Source organism: Talpa europaea (genome assembly GCF_964194135.1).
Source record: "Talpa europaea genome assembly, chromosome: 7".
In the NCBI taxonomy this organism is placed as follows: Eukaryota; Metazoa; Chordata; class Mammalia; order Eulipotyphla; family Talpidae; genus Talpa; species Talpa europaea.
Genome location: NC_140074.1, coordinates 62,449,896 through 62,469,539, shown reverse-complemented (window position 1 = coordinate 62,469,539; position 19,644 = coordinate 62,449,896). Strand labels below are relative to the sequence as shown.

At 42.7% G+C, this 19,644-nt stretch overlaps 1 protein-coding gene across 1 annotated transcript; it reads left to right on the top strand.

Moving 5' to 3' along the window:
* Positions 1-314: 314 nt before the first annotated feature.
* Positions 315-17,038, top strand: PTGR1 (prostaglandin reductase 1; the record flags this gene model as incomplete). Its single annotated transcript, XM_084237501.1, has 9 exons — positions 315-420; positions 2,894-2,939; positions 3,465-3,521; positions 5,307-5,474; positions 7,551-7,668; positions 8,296-8,451; positions 9,948-10,056; positions 12,496-12,614; positions 16,928-17,038. 9 exons carry the CDS (start codon positions 315-317, stop codon positions 17,036-17,038), a joined length of 990 nt encoding a protein of 329 aa, XP_084093627.1.
* Positions 17,039-19,644: the final 2,606 nt, after the last annotated feature.

Here is a 19,644-nt window from a genome sequence, read left to right as displayed (position 1 = left end):
TGCTTCCCTACCTTGGAGATTTTCTCAGAAAGCCTCCTTTTCTCTGTCTCCATCTCCATGTACACATTGCGCGCTGGGCACGATTATAATGCCTGTCTTATAGGGAAGTTAATGAGGACAAAATGTGGTGATGCCTGTGTGATGTTTGGCACGTCAACAAAAACAGTGAATACTAAATCAGTGTGATTGATGGTAAATGATAGTGAGGACGGGTAGACTGCTCCCTAGCCTCAGTGCCTCTGCCAGGGAACCATAATAACCCTTTCACTTAAAGGCAGTCAACTACATGTTCTCTGTGTTCTAGGAGCTTCAGGATGGTTCATGCTAAGCGCTGGCTCCTGAAGAAACACTTCGAAGGCAGCCCTACCGATAGTAACTTTGAATTGAAGACAGTTGAACTCCCATCCTTAAAAAATGGAGGTAAGTCATACCCCTCAGCTTTGAGTTGAAACGGACTACAGTCTTTGCTGCCCAACAGACTACCCCCAAATTTATTGATTTCAAACAGTAGTTATTTATTAGCTCACAGTTCTGAGGGTTAGCAGTTTTGATTAGGTTAACATGATGCTTCTTGCGTAGGGCCAAATGGTGCATTTAGAGTGGGCTGTAGCCACAGGCCCGGTGGCTGGCTGGCTTTTTGCTGAGGTCTGTGCCTTGTTCACCCCTATGTGGCCAACCCCAAATTCAAGTAGTGGGAAATAAACTTTTTTTTTTTTAAGATTTATTTATTTATTTATACAAGCACTGGGTACAGTCAGAAGCGCGGGAGGGTGAGAGAATTCACCAGAGACAGAGCGGGGAGCAGAACAGGCAGACGGATGAAATACACTGCTGAGGGGAGCAGCGGGCTGCAGAAGAGGTCTGCACGCCATGTGGGACCCTCGCCAGTGGCCGGGGATTGAACCGGCGCTGCAGAGGCTGCGGGCAGCTTCGCAGCCCAGCGCTCAACTGCTGCGCCACCAGGGGAGGCCCGGAAATAAACTTCTTAATGGGAGGAATGGTAAACAGGCCGGTGCACAGAGATGGCAGGCTTTGGTGGCCATTTTGCTGTCTGCCACAGACTTCTTCAAGGTCCTCTGTGTGAAGAGTGTTGAAGCCATGTTGTGGGATCCTTCTGTTTTCCTTACTCATGCATTATTCTTCATGACTTTGGAAACACCCTGGGGAGGATTTCCTCTGTGTCCTGGTGAGCCAGATGAGGACAGTGGGGTAAGCACTGCCTGGCGGAGAGCTCAGACTGCCTTGTGAGCAGACAAGGAGGGAAAAACCTGCATCTTTCAGTGAGGAGCCTCCCATCCTTTTGTGGGAAGTAATGGGCCAGGAAAAGTCTAAAGCAATCTAATGGGGAGTAATGGTAACATACCCAACATACCTGGAAATTAGCTTTGTAGGCAGAATATAGAGGTGTAGGTAATATGCAGGTAAGCTTTGAGGAAAGGGCATGCAAGCAAGTAACGTGGCAGTTATCAAGTCCATGTCAGTTGACAGCCAGGACTCAGTTACAAATTCCAGAGAATGCACACAGGGGCGGGGTCGTCATTCCAGCAAAAATGCATATTTTTATTTTTTATTTTTTTTATTTTTTTTTTAAATAGAGGCATGTTTTATTTATTTGTTTGTTTGTTTGTTTGTTTGTTTGTTTATACATGCACTGGGTACAGTCAGAAGCGCGGGAGGGTGAAAGAACTCACCAGAGGCAGAGCGGGGAGCAGAGCAGGCAGAAGGACCGAAGTACGCTGCTGAGGGGAGCAGCGGGTGGCAGTAGAGGTCTGCGCGCCATGTGGGACCCTCCTCTGGTGGCCGGGGAGCAGCCGGGGATCGAACCTGCGTCGCAGAGGCCGCGGGCAGCTTCGCAACCCAGCGCTCAACCGCTGCGCCACCGGGGAGGCCCTCAAAAAATGCATATTTTTTAATACCAACTGGGGCTGGTAATGAAACCCTATGCAAATGTCATAACATAGTGGTTACAAATGTGGCCCTGGCAAATTACTTAACCTAAACTTAAATAAAATGGAATCAATAATTGTTGAGAATGTTAAATGAAACAATTTATGTAAAGCATAGAGTGAGTGCTAAGTAATAGCATCATGAAGATCATGATAATGAAGCTGAAGAAGACGACCCAGCTGAGTCAGATATGACAGCCCTTCTTGGCTTTTCAATAGGAAGCACAGATGAGAGCTCAACCCTGAAGCAGAAACATTATCTCTGTTTGTCTATAATGTTAAAGACAAGGCATCAGGGCCTCCACGGTGGCGCAGCGGGTTGAGCGCAGTGTTGTGAAGCTGTCCGCAGCCTCTGCAGCACCAGTTTGATTCCCAGCCAGCCAGGGAGATTCCCACATGGCACAACAGACCTCTCCTGTCTCTCCCGCTGCTTCCCTCAGCAGTGTATTTCGGTCCATCTGCCTGTTCTGCTCTCTGTTCTCTCTGGTGAATCCTCTCACCCTCCTGCGCCTCTGGCCTATACCCCAGCTCTTGTATAACAATAAATAAATCTTTTAAAAAAAAAGACAAGAGGGCCTCCCCGGTGGCGCAGCGGTTGAGCGCTGGGTTGCGAAGCTGCCCGCGGCCTCTACGGTGCCGGTTCGATCCCCGGCTGCTCCCCGGCCACCTGAGGAGGATCCCACATGGTGCGCAGACCTCTCCTGCCACCCGCTGCTCCCCTCAGCAGTGTACTTTGGTCCTTCTGCCTGCTCCGCTCCCTGCTCTGGCTCTGGTGAATTCTCTCACCCTCCCACGCTTCTGACTGTACCCAGTGCATGTATAAACAAAACAAACAAATAAATAAATAAATAAAAACATGCCTCTATTAAAAAAAAAAAACTATTAAAAAAAAAGACAAGACATCAGTCTTGAGTTTCTGATTGACTCTGGAATGCTTTATTTTGTAGAGGTTCTGCTGGAAGCTTTGTTTCTCACTGTGGATCCTTATATGAGGTATTGTTATTTCCTCCTAAAAATTCTGAAATTGAGTGTTGGGCCCTCTTTAGAAGTAATTCAAATGTCCAACTATTTCAAAACACTGTCACCCCCATTTCTCCAATGGGAGAAATAGTCCTGTAACAGTGTTCATGGACGTTCATCTTTTGCAGGCAAAAGTCTGAGAAGCTTGTAAGGGGTACCCTGGCCCCTTCTTTTTACCTCCATTTTTAATATGCACAATTTGCCTGTCATTGCTCACCAGAATTGCTTCTAGAAAATTTAAAAGAAAAAAGAACTCAAACTCTAATTTTCCCATTTCACTACTGGCAATAATTGGGTAGAGGAAGAAGCAATGTTCTTGCCTTTCTAAAATTGTATTGTTTTAGTTTGGCTAATTTGCTATTGACTCAAATAAATGCCCTCACATTTCTGGGTTTCAGTTCAGCACAGACTTCCCTAGTGGTTTTCCATTTGGCAGTGGAACTCAAGATAATTTTTCCCAGATGCTCTTATAGTTAAGAATGGAATTTTTTTTTCCAGAATGGCAGCCAAAAGATTGAAGGAGGGTGACATGATGATGGGGCAACAAGTGGCCAGGTAGTTATTTCCGTTTTTTCCATTGTTTGGGAATGATGCTGGGCCCTGTCTCTGCCGGTTCACTCACTGTTGGATCCTGGTGGTAACTTGGGCCATTGGCCTCCTTTTTTTGAATAACTGGGTGGGGGGGGGAGGGAGAGAAGGCTGTGAAATTCACTATTTCAACTTCACTTTGCTACCCTTACTCTTTTTTTTTTTTTTAAAGATTTATTTATTCATTTATACAAACACTGGGCATAGTCAGAAGCGCGGGAGGGTGAGAGAATCCACCAGAGCCAGAGCGGAAAGCAGAGCAGGCAGACGGGCGAAATACACTGCTGAGGGGAGCAGCGGGCTGCAGGAGAGGTCTGCGCACCATGTGGGACCCTCGCAGGTGGCCGGGGATTGAACCATCGCTGCAGAGGCTGCGGGCAGCTTCGCAGCCCGGCGCTCAACTGCTGTGCCACCAAGGGAGGCCCGCTACCCTTACTCTTAATGACTAAAGAAACAAAATGTGTTCAGCTTGTATGTGGTCATTGTAAAAACTTAAAATAAAAATGTACATCTCAGATACCAGAAGTTTCCGCTTCCTCTGAACCTTAAAGGTGACTGCTATTGGTGTGTTGTTTTGCAGAAATTGTTCAGTACATGTACTAATATTTATGCTTCTCTAACTGAGATTAAATGCCCTTCAGCAAATTGCTTTTTGCTTTTTATCATTTAAAATATTATGGTTAGGGGCCTCCCCGGTGGCGCAGCGGTTGAGCGCTGGGTTGCGAAGCTGCCTGCAGCCACTGCGATGCAGGTTCGATCCCCGGCTGCTCCCCAGCCACCGGAGGAGGGTCCCATATGGCGCGCAGACCTCTCCTGCCGCCCGCTGCTCCCCTCAGCAGTGTACTTCGGTCCTTCTGCCTGCTCTGCTCCCTGCTCTGGCTCTGGTGAATTCTCTCACCCTCCCGCGCTTCTGACTGTACCCAGTGCATGTATAAACAAAACAAACAAACAAAATAAATAAATAAATAATAAAACATGCCTCTATAAAATAAAAAAAAATAAAATAAAATATTATGGTTAGCTTTTGTTGAAAGAATACTACTACCTTTTAATGACTGCAAATTATTCCACTGTTATCAGCCATTTAACTGATTTATTCCCGACTGCAACTCTTTTCCGTTTTTTCTAGCACAAATAGTTCTATTCTATGTATCTCTGTGTGTGTATTCTTTGACCACCTGGATGAATTTGGGAATATTGAGCAAGAGTTACCAATACTTTAATACTAGAACATTGCCTAAGGAAGTAATAAATAAATATTTATGACTGTTGATTAAAGTATAATTTACATTAGGAAAAAATAACCCAAATGTCTAAGGATGAGAGAATATTTAAACTTATTGCAGTTTTTGAAGGATTCTTAGAAACACGGGAAAGCATACGTTAACATAGACTAATACAATGTATACTGAACACACAGCCTCCCAACTCCCTTGAAAGGGAGAGGTTTCACATCTTTTTTTTTTTTTAATTAAACTTTTTAACTTTCTTACATTGTTGTTTATATTTACACAGTATTTGATTCTCCACTCATATGTAGTTCCCAGAAATCTCCCACCACCAACTCACCAGTGAAGCATCACCATAGCCCCTGTGCGCTTCCCTGCCCTGTGTTGACTCATCTCCCCTCCCCCTCCCCTGCTCTATCTTTGCCTGCAAATTCTGTCTCTCTAGGTTTTTTATGACCCTTTGTACAGTTTCCCTGTATTCCTCCTATAAGGTTTCACATGTCTTATGTAATTTATCTTTCAGAATCGTGGAAAGTAAAAACTCAGCTTTGCCAACAGGAACTATTGTAGTAGCTTCTTCAGGCTGGACAACGCACTCCATTTCTGATGGGAAGGGGCTGCAAAAGCTATCTGCAGAGTGGCCAGACAAGTTACCACTCTCCCTGGCTCTGGGGACAGTTGGCATGACAGGGTGAGTTTCATGGGTCTATTTCATTTGTTTGAATGCTTGACACTCGGGTTTTCCAAAATGGTTTGTCTGGAGCTTGGCCAGCAAGACTTGAGGCAATACAGGCTCAGGGACTGATCAGAGGAGATGGCAGGAATCACAGAAGACAGGTAAGGTAGAGTTAGCCTGAGGACTCAAGGAAAGATGAGAAATCAGGTCAAAGGTTGGTAGGTACAAAGAAAAACTAACAATGAGAAGCAGCATGAAACGTGATCCCTCTGAGGTCGCTGGCAATGGTGACACAATGGAACCATTTCCTCCTGTCCTTAGGAGGGTCTTGGCTGCTCATCACTCATCTCTGCCTCCATTTCAGAGTTTAAAATGGGAAGGAGTTCATCTGTGTTGGCCTTCTACTGTTTCTCATTACTCACCTTTCCCTGTATGCATGTGAGTTCCCTGAGGTGTAAGCAGACCTGAAGTCTGAGTAACTCAGCTAGATCACAAATGCTGTTGTATATTCACTCAACTTGGCCCAGATATAAAATGCTCAAGTGTCTCTTGGCCTTATCTCTCAGGAAAGATTCTGGTCAATTCATCCTGTGTCTATGCTCCAGATCCCAGGTGCACTTGGACCTCGTTTCCTTTTATGCCCTAGAGAAGCAAGGTCAGTTGGATGCCTCTTGGTGTCCCCAAAACTTTCCTAGCCTAGAATTCATTGCTCTAAGTTGTGTCATCTTTTACTTCCTTCCATTCTTCTTCCTTCCTTTCACCTTCTGTTTTTTCTTCCTTCCTTCTTCCCACCCTCCCACCGTTTTTTCTTTCATGCATTTGTTTTTGTTTTTTTTAATATTTTATTTTATATAATTCTTAAATCATTTTTCATTTTTGCACAATGTATACATTTTCATTTTGGTTATATTCCCCAAACAATTGCACTCCCCTTATTTTGATCCTGCTCCTTCTTCTCCCCGCCCCACTCCCCTCCCCATAGTGTGTCTCTGATTTATAGTTGCTTGTTCATTTTGAATTTTTCTTTATTTAGTTTTTCTTATTTAGGTTTTCTAAATTCCTGCTATGAGTGAGACCATCCAGTATTTTTCTTTTTCTTTCTGGCTTATTTCGCTGAGCATGATCCCTTCCAGTTCCATCCATGTTGCTGCAGATTGCATGAGTTTATCTTTTTTGATTGCTGAGTAATATTCCATTGTGTATATGTACATCTTCTTGATTCCTCAACCTACTAAAGATAGAGCTTCCATATGATCCAGCAATTCCACTCCTAGGTATTTACCCAAATGACACAGAAACATTAATTCCAAAGGGCACCTGCACCCCTATGTTTATAGCAGGCCTATTTAAAATAGCTAAGCTATGGAAACAACCCAAATGCCCAAAAATAGATGACTGGATTTGTTATGCATTTGAAGGATTTGAAAAGAATGAATGGAAATATATACTCCCCAAATGATTGCTGCTAGCAACCAGCCCCACACACCCAAAGTTCATATTCCACTTGGAATTTGAACTCGGAATTACCACAACCAAGAGGAGATTTATTGTAAACTTAGAGAATACTTAATGTCGCCTTACATTCAAGTAGTGGGCAGCAAACAAAATGACAAAATTTTCCAGTCTTTCTTGACTGCTCTGTTGTCTTCCATTCCTGAGAGCTCTTCCTTCCACCTTGTTTTCCCATCCATTTTTCACTCTTAATGGTGGCCCAAGTGGAGGAGTTCGTGGGTAAAGGTAGACATGAGGAAATCTCAGAGTAAGTCTCCCAGGACTTGGAGAAAGTTTTTTTGTAAAATAATAGATTACTGTTGTCTTCTCCATCCTATCTCTATTTTATTTTTAAAAAGAAGTGATGTTTGTAAAGGCCTTTTGTGTATCTTAGGTTGATATGTCCCCCAAAAAAAGCTAATTTTGGAAATAATCTAGAAAGGAGATTGGGGAGGATTCTGTTTTCATGGACAGAATCACACAATCTGCTCCATTTTTGGAGTTTGGCTAACTTGCTGAGAAGGACTTAAGGATATATGCAATTGAGTTATAGGGGATAGAAGCACATCTATCCACATATTCTTATTTTTCTTCCCTCAGCCTAACAGCCTACTTTGGCCTACTTGATATTTGTGGTTTGAAGGGTGGAGAAACAGTGATCATTAATGCAGCAGCAGGAGCAGTGGGCTCTGTTGTGGGACAGATAGCTAAGCTCAAGGTAAGTGTATTCCGTAACAACCATTCACTCGACATCCACACTGGGAGTGCAACAGTAAACACAGCAGGCCATCCCTAGTCTCAGGTCATTGAGTCAAGTGAATTCTGTTTAGCAGTTGGAAATTGAGAATGATTGAGCAATGGGTGAATGAGGAAAATAGTGTCTCATAGATGACCTGAACATTGTTATTTAGCAACATGGTAGGTATCAAGTCAGGAATGGCCTCTGTCTAGACTTGTAGGTAGTAACTATTTTTATAGTTTTTACTGAAGATTTCTTGTTACAGCTTAATCTTCCATCATGGCTGCTCCAATAATAAGAGAGACTTGAGTTCAGCCAACTAAGAGTCATCGTCCGCATTGCCCCGTTGCAAAGGCCATTACAGTCAGTCCAGAGTGGTGGGGCCATGACTTGGAAACTTGAAGACTCAGCTAGTTGAAATTAATTTGTAAACCAAATAAACATAGAAGGAATCTGTTGGATAGTCAAAAGCAAGTTGAGTTGTAGACTGATTCAGGGACTAATTTCACCCGTGGGGCCTTAATGAGCCTGGCCATCTAGACTAGGAATCTGATGTTGGTTCATGCTTGTGGCTTTTAAATGGTTTCCATGTTTTTCTCCACTTAGGGCTGCAAAGTTATTGGAGCAGCAGGGTCTGATGAAAAGGTTGCCCATCTTAAAAAACTTGGATTTGATGTTGCTTTCAACTATAAGACAGTAGGCTCTTTAGAAGAAACTTTGAAAAAAGCCTCTCCTGATGGTTATGATTGTTATTTTGATAACGTGAGTAACAAATTGGACTTAACACCTGATTTACTACCAAAGTCCTATAGAAGAGAATTTACTTCTAGTGTTTCCAAAATATATGAAGAAAGTTCTTTATCAGATACAGTAAATTTTAAATACTCTTCATAGTTGTATTCTCTAAAGTCACTACAAACATTGAGCCTTTTTGCTCCCAGGGCATGTGTGTACATATATGCATGTATCTTGCCTAGATTCAATCTTAAATCCTAAAAACAACTCTTCTGGGAGCTTCTATTTTATTTACTTTGCAAAAGAAAAACAGGTTCAGCAGTTCTAAGTGCTTGCCTGAGGTCACCCCATTAACTAATCCTCCCAGAGTTGGGATTTATATTCATAACCCAGAGTTGAGATTCATAGCCCGCCCAGCTGACCCCAGGTGGAGTTGCTCTGCCTCTTCTGTCTGCATCCTCTGATACTGTCTGTGTGAGAGTTGGGAAAAAAAGGCAGAACCATGCCTTGTTTGACCTCAGCTGGGAATTTTGCATTTCTTTCCTGCTCTGTATGTGCCTGCAAATGAGCAGGGAAAGCTCTGAGTGTTGATTTTGGGGTTCCTGATAAATTTTAGCAAGTAATCCAACTCACAATACGAAATCTATTAATAATGGGGATCGACTATGCATGCTTTATAAATATTTTCTCCTATGAGTTGTGTTTCACTTTCTTGGTTGTATCATTTGAAGCAAAAATGTTTAAATTTTGATGAAGTCCAATTTGTTCCATTTGTTATCTGGGATTTTGGCATCATGTCTAAGGTTTTGCCTTACCCAAGGTCATGATGATTTATGTTTATGATTTCTCCTAAGAGTTCTATTATTATTTTAGCTCTTACACGTAGGTCTATTAATGCAGTTTAAATTAATATTTGCTTATGGTATAAGAAAGGAATCCAATTTCATTCTTTTCCAGGAATATCCAGTTATACTGCACCATTTGTCAAAAAGACTATTTCCCCTCCCTCCTGAATAATTTTGGTGCTCTTGTTGGAAATGAATTGACTATAAATAGAAGGGTTTACTTTTAGACTCTCAAGTTAACTCTGTTGGTCTATAATTTTGTTCTTGATTTCAATTCTCTAATTCCATAATTCTCATTGTCTTGATTAATGAAAATTTGCAGTAAGTTTTAGAATTAGAAAATGTGAGTCCTCAAACTTTGTTCTTTATCTGCCTTTTGAGTATTTTTTCATACTGCAAGATAGGGCAATAATCTACCTTAACATATATTATTAAGATTAGAAACCCCAAAATATAATAAAGTGAAATTTATCAGTTATGTAAGTTATATTCCTACAGTCAGACGGAAATGCCTAGTTTCTAATGTCTTTTTCCAACTGTAATTTTTCTGTTCTATTATGCTAATTCAGTTTATTTTGTTGCTGCTAATATAAGCATTAATAAGTGATAATTGTGACTTAATGATTCTCCCGAGTTTTCTAGTAGTTAGATTATTTAATCTTTTTTCTGTCTGTTTAGGTAGGTGGAGAGTTTTCAAATGTTGTTATCCCCCAGATGAAAAAATTCGGAAGAATTGCTTTATGTGGGGCCATTTCTACATATAACAGTACTGGGCCACTTCCCCCAGGTAATGAACTCATGCAAATGATCACAGATGTAGGAAGGCTGGACAAGAAGAAGATTCAGAGATAGAGTATCAGCCAGTGACTATGAAAATATTTAAGGCTCCCTGATAGTCTTTATGAAACAGTATTTATTAAATAAAAATAAATAATTTTATATACTTGTGCTACATCAGCTTCTATTTGATTTTGATATAGAGAAATCACAGAATATGAAAAAACAGAAGGGACATTTGTAGTTAAGTTTTAGTTTTTTATCTGTTGTTTTTTGCAAAATTGTAGAAAGACAGCTATGGTTTGATTTAGAGACAGAACACCTTGATCTGGCTGGTAAAATATTAATGTTGCTGGAGGTGGGGGGTTGGGTAGAGTATGATTTGATGTGGCTAAAGGGGGTAAAAAGGCAGTCTTGTCCTTCAGACACTTGTGGGCAGTGTTTCCTCCAACAGCTGGACATCCTGCTCTCACCAGACTGACAGTTTCTACTATGGCCTGTCATGTCCTCCATCCCCCACTAGACCACTGTTTCACCTCCACACCAGAGAAGTCCAAAAGAACTATTAACTAGAAAACTACGTTCATTAAATCCCAGTCTTCTTAGAGATATTGTACAGGCCTCTGATTTTACAAATGGTCTAGAGAACCAGAGACTCAAATCAAAGTCAGGTCTTCTGAATTTGCACAGAATTCTTCTCTGCTACAATGATTCTGTGCTGTTAGTGAAATTACAGATTTACCTGTGGGACAAGAACAAGGAGAAAGAAGAACTAAAAAGGAATCTTGCAGATTATCATCAGGATCTAGACAACAAAAATGAGTTATTCATTCACAATGGGCTTGACTCATGAACCCTTATAGCCCTGCAAGTTAACAACTGCACTGAGGCAAGTAGGTGAGAGTGAGAAGGACTGAGGAAGGACAACTTGTAGATTTCCTATTAGGTTGTGAAAAAGCAAAGACATTACCTTCTCTAAGAAGAAAACTCCAGGTTTACATGGTAATCTTACTGTTTATTAGGGGCCCTCCCTGCACCCCCCTGCCACCAGACAAATGTTTTTTAATTGAGGGTAAACTAATTTAATTGCGAATAATGGGAAATCTTCTCCCTGCCAATTGAGCAAAGCACCAGGATGCGTTTACTTGCCCAGAGTTCAATTAGATATCATCAAATATTTTGTATTTTGGAAACAGAAACTTGATCTAGCCATTTTAGCAGTTAGTCCTTGGAAGAAGTTCAGCTGCTCAGGTCTTTGAAATATCAGCTCGTGTTGTCCATTCCATTTTAATCAGATGGGATTGTGCCTGGCCTCTCATGTCCAGAAATTCTGCAACTTTTCTCTTATGCAAAAACATCATACCTAATGATAGTGAGCCTCATGCTTCTTCTAGACTGGTGGTTTTCAAAGTATGGGTCCGGGACCAGCAACATCAATGTCTCCTGGGAACATGTTAGAAATATAGATTCTTGGGTTACACCTTATCGACAAAATCAGAAATTGGGGGACCAGCCCAGAAATCTCTTCATAAGTCCTCCATATGATTCTGATACTATAGCATGAAACCCATGCTTCAGGCTAAGTGTTAGTTCCTGAATCGGCAAAGGCAGAGACAGATGGGAAGTTGCTGAACTCTCTATTCTAGCCTTTTAGGCTGGAGATGGACACTCGTTTTGCATCTCCTCTGTGAACACAACAGAAGGAGATGGTTTTATGCCACAGAATGGCTGCATTAAGCCATAATGATGAAAGAACAGATTAAGTACCTGGAGTCTCAGGGCAATCGGTTTGAGTGGGGCAGGAACATTTCCTATGTTAATTCCAGTACTCTGTCTGTTCCCTTGAACAGTTTGGGAATTGTTGGTAGGCCTTACCTCTGACACAGGGACATTCCTTGGCTGCCTAGTCTGTGCAAGAACTCTAAGAGTGGGTTAGTTTCTTACCATTGCTGTAACAAATTACCACAAACTTAGTGGCTTAAAACAACACAAATACTGTTTTACAGCTGTGAGTTCAAAAGTCTAAAATGGGTGAACAGGGCTGCATTCCTTCGCAAGGCTCAAAAAGAGAGTCTGTTTTCTTGCTCTTTACGGGGTGTCTGTGGGGTGCCTGCGTCATTTCTCACCTCAACGGCGCCTTCCACCATCTGCAAAAGTAGCAGCATGGAATCTTCAAATCCTCCTCTGTTTCCCTCCCTCATCTGCTTTCAGCAGCACATATTTTTCCTGACCCCGTATTGCAAAGGTCCTTTTGCCATGTAAGGTAACACATTCACAGGTTCTGGGAAATATGATGTAGACATCTTTGGGGGCCATTATTCTGCCTACCATTGAGTACAGGTTGATTGGCAGGCAGCCCTGAGGATCCAGAAAGTGTGGAGGGAATGGAGGGGCAGCACTGGAAGAGTGATGTGGCCACCTCCCTGACCATGTACCCTCCTCTTCACAGGCCCACCCCCAGAGTTCATTATCTACCTGGAACTCCGCATGGAAGGGTTTATTGTCACTCGCTGGCAAGGAGAGGCCCGCCAGAAGGCTCTGAACGACTTGCAGACATGGGTCTCCGAGGTGAGGAGCTCCAGAATCAGCCCCTCCAGTTGTGCTTGATCCTGTTTCTTTCTTTCTTTCTTTTTTAAAGATTTATTTATTTATTTTATACAAGAACTGGGGTACAGGTCAGAAGCGCGGGAGGGTGAGAGAATTCACCAGAGCCAGAGTAGGGAGCAGAACAGGCAGACTGACCGAAAACACTGCTCAGGGGAGCATTGGGCGAGGCAGGAGAGGTCTGCCGCGCCGTGTGGGGTTCTCCCTGGCTGGCGGGAAATTGAACCGGAGCTGTAGAGGCTGCGGACAGCTTCTCAGTGCAGTGCTCAACTGCTGCGCCACTGGGGAGGCCCCTTGAGCCTGTTCCTTTTTGATGCTGTAGGCTTTCTTTCCACTGCAAATATATGCCCATCATACCACTCTCCGTTTCCTAACAAGTTACCTGGAAATGTCTGCACTCATGGTCCTCAGTTCTTCTCTTTCCATTCTTTCTTAAGCTCACATCTGCTTTTGCACTGTTGCCATTCCCTCAAAATTGCTTTTTTCAAGGTCTGTGATGTCCCTCACATTGTGACCTCTAGCCATTCTGAGCAGCACTTGGATCTGTGACTGTTGACAGAGGTGGTCATTCTTTCCTTGGTACACTTTCTTCTCTTGGCTTCCTTAGGCTCTTGGTTTTCCTCCTTGATTGATCCTCCTCAGACTGCTCACTAGCTTCTTTTCTTTTCTCCAAGTTAATATAAAGTGCCCCAAGATGTGATGATTGGACTTAAGCATATCTTTCTTCTCTTGCCAGAGTCTATCCCTGAATTAGTTCATCCAGGCTCATGGCTTTGAATATCATTGGTATGCTGACAGCTGCTGAGTCTCTCCAGCCTGGAGGTAGAGCTCTCCCCTGAGCTCTAGACCACTCAACAGCTGCATCTGGATGTGTAATACACATCATTCAAAAACTAAGTATGCCATGACCTTCCCTGTCAAACCCATTCCATTATAGACCTTACCTTCTTAGTGATGGCAATCTGTCTTTCTACTTGTTCAATCCAAAAACCTTAACATCATCTTTAATTCCTTTCTTTCTCTCACATTCATGTCTTTGAAATCTATCAGGAAATTCTGGAGGCTTAACCTTCATAATACACACAGAATCTGACCACTTGTCCCATTTCCACTGCTACCACACTGCCGCCATCTTATCTAGCGTGCATGTTGAGATAACCTATCTCTGGCCTCCTACCTTTGCATCCCCACAGACAGTTCACAACACAGCAGACAGTGATCTTTTAAAGCATAAACCAGATGATGTCATTCTTAAGCTTAAAACTCTGCAAAGGGCCCCATTCCACTAAGAGTAAACCAAGCAAAGTGCTTATAATAACCTGCAAATCTGTATATGATAGTCTTCATTGACTCTCCAATTTCTTTTTTTTAATATTTATTTATTTATACAAGAACTGGGATACAGGCCAGAGGCATGGGAGGGTGAGAGGATTCACCAGAGACAGAGCGGGGAGCAGAATAGGCAGATAGGCTGAAATGCACTGCTGAAGGGAGCAGCGGGCGAGACAGGAGAGGTCTGCTGCACCATGTGCGATTCTTGCCCACTGGCGGGATCAAACCCACACTGAAGAGGCTGCGGACAGCTTCACAGCATGGCACTCAACCTGCTGTGCCACCAGGGAGGCCCTAAAATAGGGTCATTTTAAAGATTTATTTTATTTATTTATATATACAAGAAGTGGGGTGTAGGTGCAGGGGGTAAGAGGATTCACCAGAGTCAGAGTGGGGAGCAGAACAGGCAGATCTACTGAAATACACTGCTGAGGGGGAGCAGCGGGCAAGGCAGGAGAGGTGCTACGTGGGTTAACTCCCTGACCGGGGATCCAGCTCATGCCACAGTGCCTGGCAAGAGCCTCATAGCACTGAGACTTTAACTCCTGTGCCACCAGGGAGGCCCCTAAAATAGGGTCTTTTTAAAGTTGACTCATTCAGGGCCTCCTGGTGGCGCAAGGGGTTAGGACACAACCTATGAAGCTGTCCGCAGCCACTGCATCATGAGTTCGATCCCCGGCCAGGAAGATACCCACATGGAACAGCAGATCTCTCCTGACTCGCCTGCTGCTCCCCTCAGCAGTGTATTTCAGTTAGTTTGCTTGTTCTGTACCCCACTCTGTCTCTGGTGTATCCTCTCAACCCCCACACTTCTGGCTTGGACCCCAGTTCTTGTATGCATAAATAAATAAATCTTTAAGAAAAAAAAATAAAGTTTGACTCATTCAGAAGGCACTTTTAGCAAAGACTTGAAGGAAATGAGAGGACTGACCAAGCAGCTACTGGTGGGTGGGTGGAGGGGGTGAATATTAAGAAATGAAATTGGAGGGGCCTCCCTGGTGGCGCAGCAGGTTGAGTGCCATGCTGTGAAGCTGCCCATGCTTCTGCAGTGCGGGTTCGATTCCTGGCCGGCCAGGGATATTCCCACATGTCCCATCAGACCTCTCCTGCCTCGCCTGCTACTCCCCTCAGCAGTGTCTTTGGTCAGTCTGCCTGTTCTGCTCCCCGCTCTGTCTCTGGTGAATTCTCTCACCCTCCCATGCCTTACACCATATGGAGTTTTAGACAGCAGAAATAGGAATAACCAAGATGCATTGTTTTAGTTTCAGAGAGGAAAAGTGGTATCATACTTCCTAATTCCTGGCTTTATGATCATTTACCAATTCAAAGAAATTGACTGCTCCTCTGGCAGCTACTGGAATTTGGCATTTTTCCCAGTCTAACACTTGGAGTGTTAGCTGGGCTCTTTCCAGGGAGCTGGGGAGAGCTGACTTAGATATAAGTTCCGATGTGTAGTTTCTTTGTCCCAGTTGGTGAAATCAAATCTAGCCTTTCCATGATCACAGCTGATAAGAAAAACTGCTGTGCTGGTGTCCCCAGTGCTCTCTCTTCTCAAAGTGAACCTAATTATATTTTTAAGTAACTAGTAAGCTGGCCTAACTTCTATCTCAACTATTTTTTCTCTCATTCTTCTTCCTTTTTAAAATACACTTTCTGGGGCCTTCCCGGTGGCACAGCAGTTGAGCGCTGGGTTGCGAAGCTGCCCGCAGCCTCTGCAGCGCTGGTTCGATCCCCTGCTGCTCCCCGGCCACCAGAGGAAGGTCCCACATGGCGCGCAGACCTCTCCTGCCGCCCGCTGCTCCCCTCAGAAGTGTACCTCGGTCCCTCTGCCTGCTCTGCTCCCCACTCTGGCCCTGGTGAATTCTCTCACCCTCCTGTGCTTCTGACTGTACCCAGTGCTTGCATAAATAAATAAATAAATATTTAAAAAAAATAAAAAATAAAATACACTTTCTATTTCAGAACAGTTTTAGAATACTTTAGATGTATAGAAAAATTACTTAGTACAGAGATTTCTCATAGACCCTGAATTCTGTGCCCTGATCTCCCACATCAACATTTCATATTTAGTATTCACCCTCTACATTTAAACTTTACACTGGATTTGTCCATCTGACCCTTTCTGGAAAGGGTCTTTCTTCGCCTTTCTTAGAGCAGATGAGCTGGGACTTTCCAGCCAAAGGTTCAGATCCCAGCTTCGCTACTTCCTAGTTAAGTGATCTCAAGCAAATGGTCTCTCCATAAACCCTAAAGGGTGATAATCCATCACTGGAGTGCTTTAGGAGAAAAAATGGTATCAAGTCTCGCAGGGCTTCACATAAGATGGCTTAAAAAAAAAAAAAAACAACTAGAAAATATGAATTCATTTTCACTTAGTAGATTGTGCCTTGTAGTAGAAGGAAAAATGAAAAATCTCCCTCACTAAATGAATCTATCCCTCCTACACACCTAATGTCTTTGAAAGGAAGACAAGTGGTAAGACGCAGTGGCATTTATATTTCCTGAACCTCGTCAGGGGTCAGTAGAGGTAATGAAGCCACATCATTGGGCAAATGAAGGATTAAAGCAGATTGTCACCTTGAGGAATGTCCCTCTCTCCATCTACATTCACTGCTTCTAAAATGATTACATTATTAAACTACTCCATTCAGCTTACTCAGAAATCAATGAATGAATGAATGCACTTCCTTGTCACATTTCTCCTATTGTTATACTGTCATCTGATGCTATTATTAAATTCTTCTAATGTTGCTCTGCAGTCTGTTGCATACACTGTATATGTGGGTCTTGCTCCAGGATGACTACAAGTTCATGGAGGACAATGTCTCCATCTTAGATTTCCAAGTTTCCCATAATGTACTTGATAAATTTGTTGCCAGGAGGAGAAGAGTATATCATGTAGCATATGAAACAAATCTATGACAATTGTTGTTATTTTGATACAGGGTAAAATCCAGTACCATGAATACGTCATTGAAGGATTTGAAAACATGCCAGCTGCATTTATGGGAATGCTGAAAGGAGATAATTTAGGGAAAACCATCGTGAAAGCATGAAGAAACGACACGTGGAATCTAGAAATAACATTTGGATGATTCACTTCTTTTTAACCATTTATAAAAATGTATACTGCCTTTATTATCTAAGAAATCATCATTGTAATGAGTTTGATATACCAATGAAATACATTTAAATTAAACTAGCAGGGCCTCCCCAGTGGCGCAGTGGTTGAGCGCTGCGTTGCGAAGCTGCCCGCAGCCTCTGCAGCGCCGGTTCCATCCCCGGCTGCTCCCCGGCCACTGGAGGAGGGTCCCACATGGCGCGCAGACCTCTCCTGCCGCCCGCTGCTCCCCTCAGCATTGTACCTCGGTCCTTCTGCCTGCTCTGCTCCCCGCTCTGGCTCTGGTGAATTCTCTCACCCTCCCGCGCTTCTGACTGTACCCAGTGCTTGTATAAATAAATAAACAAAATAAATAAATAAATCTTAAAAAAAAATTAAACTAGCAACACTATGAAAATTTTATAGTAAATAATGACTATTCCCCTCATTTCCTACTACAGCTCCTTCTGGATTATGGTGGAGAATGATGGCTTTGGAGTCCAAAAGTTGCCTCTGTGACTTTAGACCTCTGACTTTTCACCTGCTAAGTGAGATAAGTAACATCTGTTTCATAATATATGTTTATTTAAAATATCACACAATGCCTGACATATAGTAGGTACTCAATGAGTGTCACCTACCTCCCTGCAGAAGCCAGTGAATTTGAAGTCACAAGGTTACCATCCTTAGTACTTGTGACCAAACAAAAATAAGTATTGCCAATGCACAGGGTCTTAGGAAGCCCATGCTGGTCCTCTGCAGGTAGCGCTAATAACATCACACACCAAACAAGCAACCCAGTACCCACAACAGCTACCAAGAAGATGCACATGGAATGTTTTTAAATGTATAAAAAGGTACAGATTTTTATATGAAGAAAGCATTAAAACATTACTAAGGAATACAAAAGAAGGCTTGAATAGTATTTCAGATTAACTAATTTAAATTTGCTATGAAATTAAATTACTGTGTGTTAGCCTGATGCTGATAGCATAGTCCACAGTGGACATGATAGCAAACAACTCATTGCATCAAAGAATATGATTTTTGCAGGCATGTGAAATTTTATAATTCAGGCATTCTGAGTTCTTTCTATGCCTGGTATAGAGTATTCTAGGCATAGAATATTGTCAGTGAAATCTCCATAGTAAAGTGACAGTCAACATCCCACAGACATTCCCAAATGAGGAGCAAGGCCAAATAGCACCACTGACAGGAAATCATCAGTCCTATTGAAAAAGTTAAACAAGATCTATGGGGCTTCTAGTTTTAAGAGAGTAAAGAACTCTGCCTTCTCCACTGGGAAATCATCCAAAATAACACAGAGCATAAGAAACAAAAAACATAAACTTCATTTTTAAAAAATGTAGAGGACCTGCAGAATTATTTTTTAAAAAAGACAAGCAGTAACAAGTGATGAAAAATTGACTTTATCACTTGACATATATAGCTGGTGAGGATGTAAAATGATGTAGCTGCTTTGAAAAGAGTTTGGCAATACCTCAAAATGTTAAATATAGAACCAGAATTTTCACTCACAGGTGTATGCCTAAGAAAACAGAAACACCCATATAACAACTTGTATACAAGAGTTTACAGCAGCATTATTCATAAGAGCCAAAGGAAGAAATAGGGCCTCCCTGGTGGTGCAAGGGGTTAAGCATCAGCACTATGAAGCTATCAGCAACTACTGCAGCAAAAGTTTGATCCTCATGGGCCTCCCCTGGTGGCGCAGCTGTTGAGCGCTGGGCTGCGAAGCTGCCCACAGCCTCTGCAGCGCCTGTTCTATCCCCAGCCCCCAGCGAGGGTCCCACATGGTGCGACAGACCTCTCCTGCCGTGCCCAGTGCTCGCCTCAGCAGTGTATTTCATCGGTCTGCCTCTTCTGTTCCCTGTTCTGGCGCTGGTGAATTCTCTCACCCTCCCGCGCTTGTGACTATACCCAGTGCTTGTATAAATACATCTTAAAAAAAAAGTTCGATCCCTAGCCAGGAAACTGACCCACATAGAGCAGCAGACTTCTCCTGTCTCACCCACTGCTCCCCTCAGCAGTGTATTTTAGTAGCTCTGCCTGTTCTGTTCCACCCCCCACACCTCTGGCCTGTACCCCAGCTCTTGTATGCATAAATAAATAAATCTTAAAAACAAAAAAAAGGAAACAACTTAAAAGCCTGTTACATGGTGAATGGACTAGGTATAGTATATCCAGACAATGAAATACTGTCATAAAAAGGCAAAAAATAGATTCCTTGAAAATATGCAGAAGAGCAATTCAAGCCTTTCTTGGCTTGCACTCACTTACACTCCTCCAGGGCACTTGCTGATACATGTTGCAACATGAACACCTTGAACATGTTAGGTAAAAGACACAGAAGACTTCGCATTGTGTAACTCCATTTATATAAAGTGTCAAAAAAGTAAGTTTAGAAACAGAAAGTAGGTTCATTTTCAGGGAATGGGAATAGGAAAGAGTAAGTGGTGACTAATAGGTATGGAATTTGTCGTGAGTGTTCTTGCATTATACAATAGTGATAGTTGTACAATTTTATGAGTATACAACTAT